This window comes from Myodes glareolus, chromosome 4 (genome assembly GCF_982192425.1).
Source record: "Myodes glareolus chromosome 4, mMyoGla1.1, whole genome shotgun sequence".
In the NCBI taxonomy this organism is placed as follows: Eukaryota; Metazoa; Chordata; class Mammalia; order Rodentia; family Cricetidae; genus Myodes; species Myodes glareolus.
Window position 1 is genome coordinate 47,998,814 of NC_142029.1, and position 15,591 is coordinate 48,014,404.

The 15,591-nt window shown below is 39.8% G+C and overlaps 1 protein-coding gene and 1 long non-coding RNA gene across 8 annotated transcripts in view; one reads left to right on the forward strand and one right to left on the reverse strand.

Moving 5' to 3' along the window:
- Nucleotides 1-15,591, forward strand: part of LOC146894624 (uncharacterized) — a 55,606-nt gene that overhangs the window by 25,197 nt on the left and 14,818 nt on the right. Inside the window, exons 5-7 of one of the 2 annotated variants that reach the window (XR_015737688.1) lie at nt 339-563; nt 6,327-6,380; nt 12,914-13,028. This is a non-coding gene — a long non-coding RNA (uncharacterized LOC146894624). Of the gene's footprint in view, nt 1-338; nt 564-730; nt 947-6,326; nt 6,381-12,913; nt 13,029-15,591 lie in introns of those variants that run through there. The other variant, XR_015001828.2, reaches the window with a different exon arrangement.
- The window catches only part of LOC125407675 (uncharacterized), a 108,828-nt gene that overhangs the window by 23,388 nt on the left and 69,849 nt on the right, over nt 1-15,591 (reverse strand). For 5 of the 6 annotated variants that reach the window (XM_087905460.1, XM_087905461.1, XM_087905463.1 and 2 more), the window contains 6 exons: nt 14,187-14,257; nt 13,467-13,491; nt 11,946-12,059; nt 10,566-10,636; nt 9,648-9,672; nt 5,372-5,482 (listed from right to left, as the gene is read on the reverse strand). In XM_087905460.1, the coding sequence (XP_087761586.1) occupies nt 5,372-5,482; nt 9,648-9,672; nt 10,566-10,636; nt 11,946-12,059; nt 13,467-13,491; nt 14,187-14,257 (417 nt within the window). The remainder of the gene's footprint in view (nt 1-5,371; nt 5,483-9,647; nt 9,673-10,565; nt 10,637-11,945; nt 12,060-13,466; nt 13,492-14,186; nt 14,258-15,591) is intronic. The other variant, XM_087905462.1, reaches the window with a different exon arrangement.

Sequence of the window (15,591 nt, forward strand, 5' to 3'; positions counted from 1 at the left end):
CCATTTCATTAGTCCTCTTTATTGACAAAGAAGCCTTTACATTGTTCACATCTTATACACATATGAAATTCTACTTTTACATAAACACCTAGACCTTCAGATGAAAGAAATCACTTAGTACTTGTCTTTTCGAAAACTTATGTTTTCGATGTAACATAAGACATTTAACAAGACAATTACATTCTATTTTCTACAAATGACATAATCCCATGCTTCTTAATAGTTTATACACTTAACTATCTTATTTAGGGTTTCTTGCTGTGACAAAACACTATTACCACAAGCAACTCTTGGAGGAAAGAGTTTATTTCAGCATATAACTCTCTTTTCACACTCAGTTTCTGGGGACATCAGGATAGGAACTAAACAAGGCAAGAATCTGGAGCCAGAAGAGGATACAAAGACCATGAAGGAGTGATGCTTACTGGCTTGCTCACCAAGGTTTGCTCAGCCTGCTTTCTTACAGCACCCAGAGACACTACCATAGGGGTGGCACTGTCTACAGTGAGTCAGGACCTCAACATCAATCATCAATGAAGAAAATGTACCAGACTTGACTACAGGTAAATCTAGTGGACAGTAATATAGTTGATTATGAGAATGCTGTAGAAGTGTAGCATGTATTTCATGTAATTGTGTGTGTTGTGTATGTGTGTAGGTGGATGTCAAATGGAACATGAGAGCTAAAGAAGGGCATGGCATAACATGACCTCTTTCTACTTTCCTTCAGACAGGGTCTCACAGAAGTCAGAGACAGGATGACAGCCAGCAAACACCAGAAATACCCCTGTCTATTCTCCCAACAGTGTACGATTACAAGTATGAACATCACTGTTCAGCTTTTTTTTAATGTATGTGAACATATCCAAGCTCAGATCTACTCCTTTTCTAGCAACTGTTCTTCCCCCACTGAGTCATTAATTAATGAAGTTTTCTTATAAAGCTACTTGAAATGGTGTGTCAATTTTGTTTGCAAATCTCTCAAATGGAAATCACTATATATGGTCTGTAAGTGTGTGAATAATGACAGAATTTAATATTTTACCATAGTTTGTGGAAATCAACTGTAAAATAGATATAGCCTGTAATTTAGACATGTATGTTTTATTTTAACTTTATAATATTTCTAGACCATGCAGTACACATATAAGCCTTGTACAGCTGGTGAAAATCTTTAAGGAAAATCTCAGTACTTTTAAGGAAAATCTCAGTACAACACATATAATTGGAAGGTGAATGTCAAGGACATGTACCTTCATTTTACTTCTTTTACAGAAGGCTACAGCGAGGAATATATCTCAGTGGGGTTTCTGTCCTCCCATGCAAAAGAGGTATTCTATATATTAGGTGATACCTCCAGCTCAGGTACTAGTGGAAACAGAGTGGAGTGGAGGATAAAGTTTGGGACAAGATACTGCCCTAATCTGTGTCATAGCACTTAGGGATTTCGTAAGGGGCCAAAGTGATGACCATATATCAGTCAGTTCTTCGCCTTCTTCCTTACAATCCCTAAGGTTTGGAACAACCTTTTCTGGGCTTGTTGCTCTTCTAATGGGCATAGTCTTGTCCTGTTTATGAGACTTCCTCTGAGTTCAGCTCTTCCTTCTCTCTTCACATATCCATGCCATAGCTAATCATCAGAAGTCCTTTAGCTTTGTCCACCAGATAAGGACTGAACTAGATAAACCACTAAGATTTGAATGTCTTTCTTTCTGTGTATATTGTTCTTATAAATGCTCTACACTCTTTATTTCAATGGTCGTATCTGTCCAGTGAGTTTGGCCAGAAAGAGATGATTAGATGTAATACAAAAAGAAAAGAATTATCTGGACTGATAGTGGGGTCATGCCAGAAAGTTAACCTATATTCTGTGGATAGTGTGTTCTATTATGCAGTATTAGAAACAAGGTAATTGGTAGGAGAGACCTCCAAGACACTCTATATAGCCAGGCACAAAATGCAGAGTCCACATGGTACTTGGGAAATGGGGAAACTTCTGGAGAAGAATATAAGGCAAGAAACTCTAAGTGGGTATATGAAAGTGTGTGAGACTAGAGGTGGGGTGATGGGGCTCTGTAGAACACACTACTCACAAGCAGGAGACCCAGAGTATATAGTGAGAGACACAATGCATTAATCCTACAAATCCTGCCTGTCATGGTGGAGCCAAACATGGCTAAACAATGAGAGGATGCAGAAGCTTGTGGGGAGCAAGGCTTGAGCCTAATGAGGAGACTCCAAGGAAGACATGGAAACTCATTTCTGAGGTTATAAACTTCTTCCCATAAATAAGATAAGACAGGTAAGGCTACAACAAGTGAAAGACACAAATAGTGACAGCATAAAGGACAGACACAGCTCTATGACCAGGTAACTGCCAAGAGAGCTGATATCCACACACCTAGAGTCCTTTAGTCCTAGGAACAAATGCAGTTTACTAGAGCACCCAAAGTCATGCTTGAAATACTGATGGCTGAGCCAAGAATTTATGAAAGGGGGCTAAGCATGTGCTAGAGCTCAGACTACAGCCCACATTATAGGTCGGAGTCTCAAAGATGGATGTCAGATCTCTAATCTCAGACATCCTGTAGGTCAGTCTGAGGTGAGGAATGGTCAAAAGACACTTAAGGTCATGCTCAACCTTCTTAGCGATCAGGGAAATGCAAATCAAAACAACTTTGAGATACCATCTTACACCTGTCAGAATAGCTAAAATCAAAAACACCAATGATAGCCTATGCTGGAGAGGATGTGGAGTAAGGGGAACTCTCATTCATTGTTGGTGGGAATGCAAACTTGTGCAGCCACTGTGGAAATCAGTGTGACGGTTTCTCAGGAAACTGGGAGTCAACCTCCCTCAGGACCCAGCAATTCCACTCTTGGGAATATACCCAAGAGATGCCCAATCATACTACAAAAGCATTTTTTCAACTATGTTCATAGCAGCACTATTTGTAATAGCCAGAACCTGGAAACAACCTAGGTGCCCCTCAATAGAAGAGTGGTTAAAGAAGGTGTGGAACATATACACATTGGAGTTTTACTCAGCGGTAAAAAACAATGACATCTTGAATTTTGCATGCAAATGGATGGAAATAGAAAACGCTTAACCCAGACCCAAAAAGAGGAATATGGTATGTACTCATTCATAAGTGGATCCTAGAGAAGCTAAATAAGAAGGTGAACCCAAAGAAAATCATATAGTTATCCTCCTGGATATTGAAAGTAGACAAGATTGCCAGGCAAAAGTTGGGTGCACGGGGGTGGGGGTGGGAGTGGATGTAAGGGGAGCTGGGAAGAGAGAAGGGAGAAGGGGAGGATTCAGGAGAGCTTGGGGGAATGGGATGTGTGGGATGGAGGAAGGGTGGATATGGGAGCAGGGAAGTAAATATCTTAATTAAGGGAGCCATTTTAGGGTTTGCAAGAGACTTGTCTCTAGAAGGGTTCCCAGGTCCAAGAAGAGGTCCCCAGATTGTTCCTTGGGCAGCAGAGGAGAGGGTGCCTGAACTGGCCTTGTCCCATAGTCACACTGATGAATATCTTGCATATCACCATAGAACCTTCATCTGGCGATGGATGGAGATAGAGACAGAGACCCACAATGGAGCACTGGACTGAGCTCCCAAGGTCCAAATGAGGAGCAGAAGGATGGATAACATAAGCAAGGAAGTCAGGACCACGAGGGGGTGCGTCCACCCACTGAGATGGTGGGACTGATCTAATGGGAGCTCACCAAGGCCAGCTGGACTGGGAGTGGTGGAGCATGTGATCAAACTGGACACTCTGAATGTGGCTGTCAATGAAGGCTGACTGAGAAGCCAAGGACAAGGGCACTGGGTTTTGATTCTACTGCATGGACTGACTTTATGGGGGCCTGGTTTGTTTGGGATGCTCACCTTTATATACCTGGATGGAGGGGGGAGGACCTTGGACTTCCCATGGGGCAGGGAACCCTAACTGCTCTTAGGACTAGAGAGGGAGGAGGAGGTAGGGAGGGGGAGGGAAAAGGGAGGCGGGGAGGAAGTGGAAATTTTTAAAAATAAATCAATAAATTAAAAAATAGATTCTTTCTTCATAAAAAAGAGCTCAAGTCATACACAGAGTGAGCCCTTACTCCCAAGATTGCAGACTCTTTAGCCACTCCTTATGTGGGGCCATGTAAAGTGTGGTTCACAAGGAAGAGAGTACCATGAAGAGCTGCTACAGGACCTGGGAGAAGAAGGGAGAGAACCTGCTTCTCCTGCATCATTGGGATTATACTAGAAGACTTTTACCTACAAGTTCTTTGTGAGGAGAGAAAGCTATTCCCTACCCAATAAATTGTCTCTGATACTGGTTAATTCTCAAGTGAAAACAATACTTCATTAGCTCCATAATGCTGAAACTCAGCTTTCAAACCCATGAGACCCACGTCCTCTGAGCATGCCCTTGGGGTTTATCTTGATTAGATTAAGTTAGATGGGAAGTTCTGTTCCCTGTAGGGACAATCATTCCCTTGGATGGGGTCCTGGACTTTACAAAAGGAAGAAACATCAGCAGAGTACATTAATTGATTTTTCTTTTCTTCTGAGCTCTGGTTGCAAAACCACTCTCCCTCAAGTTTTTGTCTTTATCTATTACATTCCAATTATGGACTCCAAACTCAAACTCCAAGGTAAAGTAAACCTTTCCTTGCTCATTGCCTCTGGAAAGTAATCCTAACAAAACTTCCAAGGAGAACTATAACAATAGTCAAATGTTTGGGCATTGGGAGTGGCAGAGGAAAAATGGTCTATGTGTTCTGGACACCAAATAACAGATACAAAGTACACTTAATCCTGCCACTATTAACCATTCTGTACTTTAAAGAGGAAAAGCACAATAACCTCACACATGTCTGTGTCTCTACTGATCTTTTCCACTCCCTTACCCTCCCAAGCACAAGGTCTAAAACAACCATTCCTAGGGGCCTCTCCCAATAGACCTGACTAGAAAATGCCCTTATCTAAATCAAATTCACCCTCACTTTTGAGACTTTGGACATTAATCATATCACTTATGAGACTTTCCACATCTGCATCATCTATGTCTGGGATAAAGCGACTGAGAATGTGACTCAGTCATTTATGTCTACTCCAGGTGAAGCCATATTCACTCATACAAGATAAGTCTCAGCTTTCCTATGGTTTACCACTACTTAATGAAAGGCAAAGGTGCCCTTTAACTGAATATTTAAATCTTGTGGCTGTATTTCTACTGATGAGCTAGATAAATTAACAGTACCCATATATTAAAACCTATAACAAAATGTCTCCATATATTTACATATAGTACTTAGAATAAAGGGCATCTATTACACACAACTAAACACAATTACTGAATTCCCTCATACCTTCGGTTTTAATTTGTGCTGTTTCTCTGGGACCAGCGGTGACTTGAGGTATGGCCACACCAAGGGGGATCACAGGTCGCTTTCGAGAAATTATCTTTAACAGAGTAGAAACTGGGAATGCATTCACAACAGGGAATGTTATGTCAGCTTTATGGAAGACAGAGGAAACTGATAATATTTGAGTATTTGTACATTTGATCTCATTTATTTCAGGTAAGTCACTGTAGTTAGAATGGTGCTTCAGGAAGATCACTGAGCTCAGTGTCCAATTAATTATGTATCACATGACAATGTTTGAAAAGTCTATTATGGACCACATGATATTGCAGGGAAAGTCTAAATTAATACAGATGTGACAATAGAGGATGAAGAGCAACATGACTGTCGTGGTGTCATGCCTGATAAGCAGCATTCAAATCCCACTGAGAGAATCATGATGCAACAAAATCCACGCAGTCCATCTGTGATCACATCTTGGTACCAGAGTGCTGTAGGGATTCCTACAGCCAGTAGCCTTTAAGTTACCTGCCCACTTGGGCGTGGCCTCTTATACTAGAAATGCCAATGTAAAGTGTGCAATTGGCCTCTCTTCAGGCTGCAGGATTCGGTTGCTGTTCCCCGTTCAAGCAGAGGACTATGACTTGTGAGTCTACCCCTAAATAAATAACCTGTTATTATACTCAATTCTGAACTAGTGTGGGATTTCTTCTTAGCGTCCATCTTTATCAGCAAACTAAACATTTCATAAGGACCCCAGGAGTCTTATCCATGTAAAACATGAATATATAATGTTAAATCATAAGTGAAAGCACATAGCCTGCACAAATCTTCTATGATGTTTGTGAGATGCGAAAACTATTCAACTAGGCAGGAATGATTGAGTCCTGAGCAAGTGCTAAGTTTGCTACAGGACAGTTACCAATGGTTGTTTATTTTTCATTCTTTGTTTTTCCAGGATATTTTACAGCTCATGCAGAACATATGGTATCACTTTAAGTGAGCTTAGAAGGTAAGGAGCTTTTTACCTTGGGCACCATTTTAGTTATATCCATGATGTTCTGAACAAATTCCCTAACAGAAACAATTGAAGAGACAGAAGTTCTGCCTTTGATCCCTGACTCAAATTATGCATTTCCTCCAAAATAAGTTGTAGACAGTCCTAGAATTAGTAAATGCAGCCTTTCTCCAGCATCTTCATCCTGCCAGGTACCTCTCAGCAGGTACCTGGTCATAAAGTACCCACACTGAGAGATGACTTACGCTTGTGTGTCTTCCATGACTACTTAGACTACAAGTAATTCTAAATTAAACTGTCACATGAAGGTTGGGCAAAAAAAGTACCTTAAATTGGTCAACCCTGTATAAACCCTCAATATTAAGTGACATTATGTAACTATTCTCTAGGTGCTAACAGATAAGAAAAAAGCACACAAATAATGAGTGTGTGTCATATCTGTTCACTGTTTCCTCATCAATTTTTTTGATTTTTTTATTTATTAAAAATTTCCACCTCCTTTCCTCCTCCTATTCCCTCCCCTCCCTCTTCCCCCTCCCTCTCCAGTCCTAAGAGCAGTCAGGGTTCCCTGCCCTATGGGAATTCCAAGGTCCTCCCCCCTCCATCCAGGTCTAGAAAGGTGAACATCCAAACAGACTAAGCTCCCACAAAGCCAGTCCATGCAGTAGAATCAAAACCCAGTGCCATTGTCCTTGGCTTCTCAGTCAGCCCTCATTGTCAGCCACATTCAGAGATTTTTAACAGAATACTTAATTCTTTGAGAATTCCATAAAATCTATTTTGTTTATATTCACACCCACTCATCACCCTAAGTCTCTTGTTTCCATTCATATCTCTCCACTCCTTGTCATCTTTGTGTGCTTTTTATCTTCCCTTAAAAACCTACCAAACTGTGCTGATCATACACACACACACACACACACACACACACACACACACACACGTATGTGTGTTCATGGGCTCATGGCTAGTCTCTGAAATTTGGTCAACCAAATTCAAAGCAAATTCAAACCAAATTCAAAAGCAAAGTAAGTTTCTAGACACTCTCCTTCCACCAACAGATCTTATAGGGGCCTCTTCTATTTCATTTTATTATTTTTGATTTGTCATCAATTATTTGTTTAGCCTTGGCTGGCCTAACATTCACTATTTATAAAAGGCTGGTCTTGAACTTATGTGTAGAAGGAGCAGCGGGCCGTGTTCCCGCTGGCTGGCTCCCGGCTAGTTTACACCTGAAATAATTATATGGAAACTGTATTCATTTAAACACTGCCTGGCCCATTGTCTTCAGCCCCTTATTAGCTAACTCTCACATATTAATTAATCCGTTTCTAATAATCTGTATATCACCATGAGGTCGTGGTTTACCGGGAAGATTCTAACCCACCTCCATCTCAGAGAGGAGAGTCATGGCGTCTGCCTCATTGCCTTCTTCCCAGCATTCTGTTCTGTCTACCCCGCCTACCTATGTTCTGACCTATCAGCCCAAGCAGTTTTCTTTATTAATTAACCAGTGAAAGCAAGAGATAGATAGAAGACCCACCTACATTATTTCCCCTTTTTCTGTTTAAACAAAAAAGAAAGACTTCACACCCTAAGCAAAATGTGATTGGCTTAAGTTCCCCATCACTTATGACTTTCCTGCACCCACCAATCTAAATCAAAGAATATAAACTGTGCAATACTGGGTACATTATACAGAGTACTTGAAATGAAACTTGAGTTTTTAGAGATGATAGGTATGCACTAAGCCAATCCCCATAATAGCTCTACTTAGCACATCAGGTCACTGGTAAAAGCCTGAGCATGAAACACACCAGTGTGAACAGAATGAAACCCAGTGACACTCTTCCCCACTGACTATGTAAATCCACCAAGAGAAAACATAGAATAAGCAACATGGAGTCTAACTACCCATGACAGAAAGTAACCTTGTTGGTCAGAGTCTAATTCTCCTTTAAAAGTATATTGTTGGTTGCTTGCACAGGACCTGTATAAAATCAAAGAGATCAACACTGTCTTGTAAGGAGGAGAGACTCAGAAGCCCTTATTACCCCTAACTAATAAGCTATTGGCAACTTATGGCTTCTGTGTGAGGGATAGACAGTTTGAATTAAAGGTGTTGTCTCTGGGAGGTCAACCCACTGTCAGTAGGTGCCCCTACATGTTTGAATATATGTCTAGCATAAAATGAACTAGAAAGTTACTTTTAAGGATATAAATTTGGGCAAAAGTAAAAAGGAAGAGAGGATCTGAAAACAGTAAGAGGAATCATGGATGATTATGACCAAATATAGTGCATAAACTTATTAAAATTAATAAAATTATATTAACAATTTAAAAAGAAATAAAGATTAAATGTATTGCTGGAATAATATAATGATCCAACACTTACCATTAAGCAAATGATTACTGTGATTATTAGTAGACAATGTTCTTAAATTTTGTGGTTCTGTATGCCCATGCTAATGTTGTCCAATCTGCTAATGTTTTTCCCAGATCTTCCTGGAATGAGCCGTATCTATGATTAACCCAGTTGGGACATATCCACCCAACTTTCCCCTGCACTGTATTTCACTTTCAGGTTCTGTCATCTGAAAAGAAGTATGTGTTTCTCTATCTTTCAAAACTGTGACTGTCTGCTGCATGCTGAATGGCACTATCTAGGACTTCTAATCACTACAGCAGTTATTGCAGTATTTCGGATCCCTATGGATTTGCCTTATTGCATGCTGATGCAAGAAAGCAGAACTTTCCCAAAGGAATTATTGTGACCTTGATGGGGTAAAAGGTGGCTCCTGAGATGCATAGCTAAGGAGCTTCATCACTAGCTCTCTGGTTTATTCATCTATGAAGGAACACAAGCATGTAACCCAACCCTGCATGACTGTGGTGAAGTTTGAACACATTTTTATAGATAAACTATGTCTTGATTTTTCAATTTGCAACTTGTCACTAAAAATTGGGTTGGATAGTTGGGATATTTTTCTTTGCAAAAAAAAAAATTAGACATGACTTGGTGAAAAAATCCTGCAAATAACTAAAGAAATTACAATTGAAAACAACAATCATAGACACGTGGCCTTGATTTGCTACTAGAGATGTCACTTCCTTTAAAAACAAAACAAAAAATATAAAAACCTGTAATTCTCATTATTAGTAAGCAGGTTAGATCACAGTGGTCCATCACACAAAAGACAACCAGTGTTTTCACAATTACCATCCAAAATGTGTCTTAAAGAGTGATTCTACAGTACATACCACATCTGCATTTCTTAGAGATCACCTGTAATTGAAAGGAAAGAAAATAAAATTTAGATCATATTGAGTAATGTCTGTAAAGGTTTTTTTTTTTTGGCCGAAACAGTTTTATTCATAAACCAATAAAAGCAACATATATACAGAAGGACATTTGACATAAACTAAGTTAATGTCTGTAAAGGTCTTTGGTCCTTCAATAGTTGACATAATCAGGGTAGAAAAGAGCAACCATGTGGAGCCTTTATTAATGGTCTCCTTATCTGATGATATAGCAGATCTGGGCCTCTGTCCTTTGTGCTAAAGACTAGTACCTTTTACAATTTTTTCTGATTCAAGGGCAGATTAGGAAAACCTGTTTGGCTTCTACTAAAGGTTCCCTAACTCACATAACATACCATCTTTGAAAACTTGCCTTTTTCACTAAGATATTTTCTATTTCTAGGGCCTATTGTAGAAATAATTTGAGCATATAATCTAAAGTTTAAAGTGTCAGGAGTTTAGTATTTTCAGCAACATGAGAATCTTTAAAATACGATGTACTGGGCTGGAGAGATGACTCAAATGTGAGGAGCACTGGCTGCTCTTCCAGAGGACCTGTATTCAATTCCCAGTACCCATGTGGCAGCTCACACCTGTCTGTACTTCCAGTTCCAGGGCTCCTGATAGCCCCATACTGACATACATGCTCATACTGGCATTTGAATTCTATCACCCACAAGGTGCTTGTGTCCTCCTTGGCACCAAGGTCACAAATAATGCAAATATACACATGCAGGCAAAATGCTCACACATTAAAAAACAACAGCAAAAAGACCATGATGTACCTGACCAGTTTAATGATGCAAATGTTATACCCACTGAAATACAAGGGGACAACTGAGATAATCTTTCTACCTCAGAAAGGAAAGGCACTCTTACCTCCACGGCCCTCACTGGTGGGTTTTGCTGGTCCACTGTTGAAGCTGTACTCTTAGAAGGTGCATAGGATACTAGGGGGACAGAAAGTGACTGTCAGCTCACAAACTACTTAGTATTTAAACTGGACTTTACTTGATGTGAGTAAAATGCATGGGCTTAGTACATGTAACTGAACATAATGAACAAGATAAGATGGTTTGGCTGCTTCTGAACTGTCTGCCCATAAAGCAAACTAAGGCAGAGAGAAGGCTTGGAGAAAAATAAGGATGTACCTTTGTACATGTAGTAAAGGTCTGATCCAGATGACCTTCTGAAATTCAACTGCCTAACCAGGCATATTATCCCTATCCGTTCTTTCCCAGTGATCTTTTGTGAGGGGAGACATTTAGTGATTTATCCTAGTATATCAAGAGCTGAAGGTGGGGATGTGTCTGGTGGTTAGGCCACATCACATGGACAATGTGTTCCAATATAAAGCATCAACAACAAGTTAACAGGTAGAAGGGACCACTCCGGCATCCATGGCTTGCCAGACCTACAGTTGTGAGTCAACATGGCAATTATGAAAGAGGAGGGTTAGAAGTGGATCTGTGTCTTTGAACACATGACTAAAAAGAAGGAGCCTGACTTCACAGTCAATAGACACTGTACATTAAAACTATAGGCCTAACCTATGATTGGTACAAACCCACTTGCACAAAGAGAGAATCCAGGGGAAGCAGACAAACTTCTGATGAGCCTTAGCCATGACCTACTCAAAAAGCTATAATGAAGACACTTTGAGGGAAAAGATTCCTTAGATTATAACTTAAGGTTCTGGTCAGACGATGCCAAGAGTGAGAGAGTCAAGTACTGATGACACAGAGGAGCCCCCCGAAACCATGTTTTTATCCTGAGGAACATGGACTGTCTTCTAGGAGAACTGTCAAACTCAGGCTCTACATCTTGGAGGATGAATCAAGAATGCTTCAACAGGCACAAAGGATGGGCCAAAATGCATGCACGCCCTTTCTCATCCATTAAATCAAAGGATCCAAGATAACTCAGTTTCTAACGTCCCTTAACTCAATCACCTAGCATACAGTTCAATATAAAGAGCAAAGATTGAAAAGAACCAAAAGAAAGATATTATATCCTTAATTGTCAGGATATTGCCAGTGTTGCAATGAAGTCAGATTAGAGAACCCTGCTAGCTATTTAGGAAACTTAAAATTTATTTTTTTTTAAATTCTTTTGTTAAATTTCAACTGAGGAACTAAGCAAATTAACATTATCTACATAGGAAACTAATGACAAGACTATCATATTATTTCTTTCACTTACAATATCTATTTAAAAAACCAAATATCATTCAATGAAATTATTGTATTACAACTGTACCTTCTATTTCACTTTTTGATCTTTCTGTAGAAGTACCAGCTTGGGCCTGAAGTCCTTGAGAGTCTTTAGGAACAATAGAGCATTTCCAGTGGAATTTTCTCCAGATTTTGGATGCTAAGAATGTATTAACAACAGAGACAGTTATGAGATTTTCATGGCAGAAAATAGAGGAAAGCAGTTTTTTTTCTATATGCTATCTCATGACCCTTCTCCAGACACTCTCACCAGAGTCATGGTGGTGTTTCAGGAAGATCACTGAATGTACTGCACAATCCAGCATGCATTGCACTGATGGTTGAGTAAGTCATTAACTCATGTTAGTGTGAGAGTTGTGTTTTCCCTGCTGAACATGTGTACCTAATGAATTTTCACATTCAAATCATGGGGACTGATCACTCCTGAGAGGAAAAACTCGTGGAGCATAGAATGCAACCAACTTTTAAAGATGCATTCCCACTGGTTGCACTTCTTTTGTAACAGCACTCTGTAGGCAAAGGCAGGTGCAATTGTGTGAGTTCCAGACCAGTGGTTATATTAGGTATTTCCGGGATATCTATGGACACACAGTAAGTCCTTGTCTCAATAATAAAACAAAACAAAACACTGTATTCTCAAGGAATGAGATAGTGCAGATCATCCTGCAACGGGAGACTGCAATTCTCAGGATACACTATCTCTAAATTGTGGGCCTTCTTTTGCCTATTCTGATGTTTTCTAATCTCTTAATGATATTCTCCAGAACTTACTGGAATGCATAGTGGCTAATACAACCCATTTTGGACTATTCACTCCAATCTCCCATGTACTTATTTAATTTTGATGCTCTGTACTCTGAAAAGAAGCATGCATGCTTATCTAACTTTCAAAGCTGTGACTGTTTGATGACTACTGAGTGATACTACCTAGGATTTTAACTACTATTGCAGATAATGTAGTGTTTGGATTCCTATTGATTTGTCTTATTGCAGGCAGATGCAAGAAGGCAGAACTCTTTCTTTCTTCTAAGGGGATTACTGTTCCCTCGAAGGAATAAGAAGTGACTCTTGAGATACATAGCTAAGGAGCCTCATCATTATCTCTGAGGTATGGTTTATTCATTTATGGAAGAGCACACGAGCATATAACTGACCCTGCATATCTGTGATAAGGCTTGAACACATTTGTATAGGAATGTTATATTCTGAATTTAATTTACATATCTGTTGCTGGAAATTGGGTTGGGAAAATAGCATGCTATTTTCTTGATAAAAAAGGTTTAGACAAAAATTGGAGAACAATGTCTTAAAATAAGAAAGGATTGCTCTTGAATACAAGAACCACAGACATACCCATCATTTCTTACTTGGTGGGGCCCATCTGCCCTGTCCCTCATCCCCCCCCCCAAAAAAAAACTAACAAATCTAAAACCATAATTCTTATTAAGTATCTTAGATCATAGTGCTGCATTTCACAAAATACAGCCAGTGTTTATAAAATTCCTATCTAAACTGTGTCTTAGGAGAATGATCTCACAATACATGCCATATCTGCATTCTCTGGACTTCACCTGCAATAAATAGGAAAGAAAAATATTTAACGCCATGATCATGCTGAGTGATATCTACGAAGTCTTTAGTTATGGCACTGACTGACACGGTATAACTGCAATCAGGACAGAGAAAAGTAGTAAAGAATATTAATTATTAAAATATTATTTGACGATGTCACAGAAAATTTCGGACTTTATATTTTGTGACAAAAGCTAGCACCTTTCACCCTTTTCCTGATTCAATAGCAGATCAGGCAAACCTGTCTGGCCTTGAGAGGGTTGGGTTGCAAAACCTTTATCACATGCCATTTATGAAAACTTATATTTTTCACTAAGATGTTTTCTGTTTCTAGAGACTACGGTTGAGAAATAACTTGAGTATAAGAACCAAAGTTTTAGGTGGTAGAAGCCTTAGTGTGTCCAGCTTGAGGATGTTCAGCGTTCAGCCAGTAACATCTTTAAAACATGGGGACTGGTGTAAATTAGAGGCAGACACCTTGATGGGATCGCTCATAAAGCAGCACACAAGTTGTGACACATGTGGTGTAAGCTATCTTAAATCAAGAGCAAATCTAGTCCCTCCTCTAGCTAAATGGACCTCTAATATCCAGGGTGCCTCAGACCAGTTTTGTGTTTTAAATGAGATACCCACTGACATATACGGGCACCACTGAAGTAGCTTTCCACCTTAGAGAAAGGAAACACCCTCTTACCTTCACCATCCTGATTGGATGTTTTGGCTGGTACTCTGGTGAAGTTGTACTGTTAGGAGGTTCAGGTGACACTAGGGGACAGAAAGTGACTTTCAGAACTCGTTATGATTTATTTTATCTTTGCTTCATGTAGGTAAAAGTGCATGGACTTGGTACATTTTACTAAACATAATGAACAATATGTCTTAGCTGTTGTCAGAATGTCTTCCAGAAAGGAAAACTGAGGCAGAGAAAAAAATCTTGAGAATTGAGACACAGACTTTTGCATCTTAGGAAATCTAAAGCATTGTAAAAGAATCTGTTACATGGAGTAAAGATGAAATAAATCTCTTAAAAATTTCTTTTTACATTTATTCTGTTTGGGAGGCTCAACAGCTGTCTGCACATCCAGCAGAAGTGAAACTTCTGTACCTTGTTCTCTCAGTCCTTAATGTGGATTCCAGTTTCAAATTCTTGAACTCAGTCTTTATAGCAAGTGCCTTTACTGCTGAGTCATCTCAAACACCCCATAAAACAAATCATATGACAAAAATCACAGAGCTCAGGTAGTCCCTGGGATGATTTTGAATGGAGAGTAATTGCTACTCTCTTGAGGCTCAGCTGGTCACCAGTAGACTATTACCTATGGCCATGTAGTAATGGTCTGATACACACATTTGCTAGAGATTCAACTGCTTTTCTAGGAATTCTTTTCTTTTCGGTTCTCTCCAGTGATCTTTTCAGTCTCATGAGCTATATGAAAGAGAGCCATTTAGAGATTACTGAGAAAACTAGAATACCCAGAACAGAATTTCAGAACATGTCTAGGAGTCAGGTCACACTGCCTGGACAATGTGTTCCAGTACAAAGAATCACCAAGAAGGTAACTGGAAGAAAGGACAACATGGGCTTCCCTGGTTTCACAGAGCTACAGTCCTGAATCTACATGGCAATTATGAAAGAGAAGTGGCTGGAGAAGGATAGGGGCAAGAGGTAAAAAGAAGGGAGACTAAAGGGTGAGGGCTACAAGTGGAATCCTGTGTCTCTGTCATACAAAGTTCAGAAGCAGATAGACACTGTGCACTGAACCTACAGATATATTCTATGATATGGAGCCTATGCCACCTGAAGAGTAAGAGAATCCGAGAGAAGCAGATAAACTTCTGACAGTCCTAGGATGTGAGCCCACTGATAAAGCAACAGTGAAGCCCCTTAAAGGAGAGAGGCTCCTTAGATTAAAACCTCACGTCCCCAGGGAAGACAAGAGGGTGGGACACAAATACTGACAACAAAAGGGATAGCACATACTATGGATGCCAGGAGAATTAATCCCCTCATGTCTGGATACCAGCCCCCCACAAGATACCTGACATAGCTGGCATTCAACATGATGCATGAACCCATTATACTGATATTAAGAGTCTCA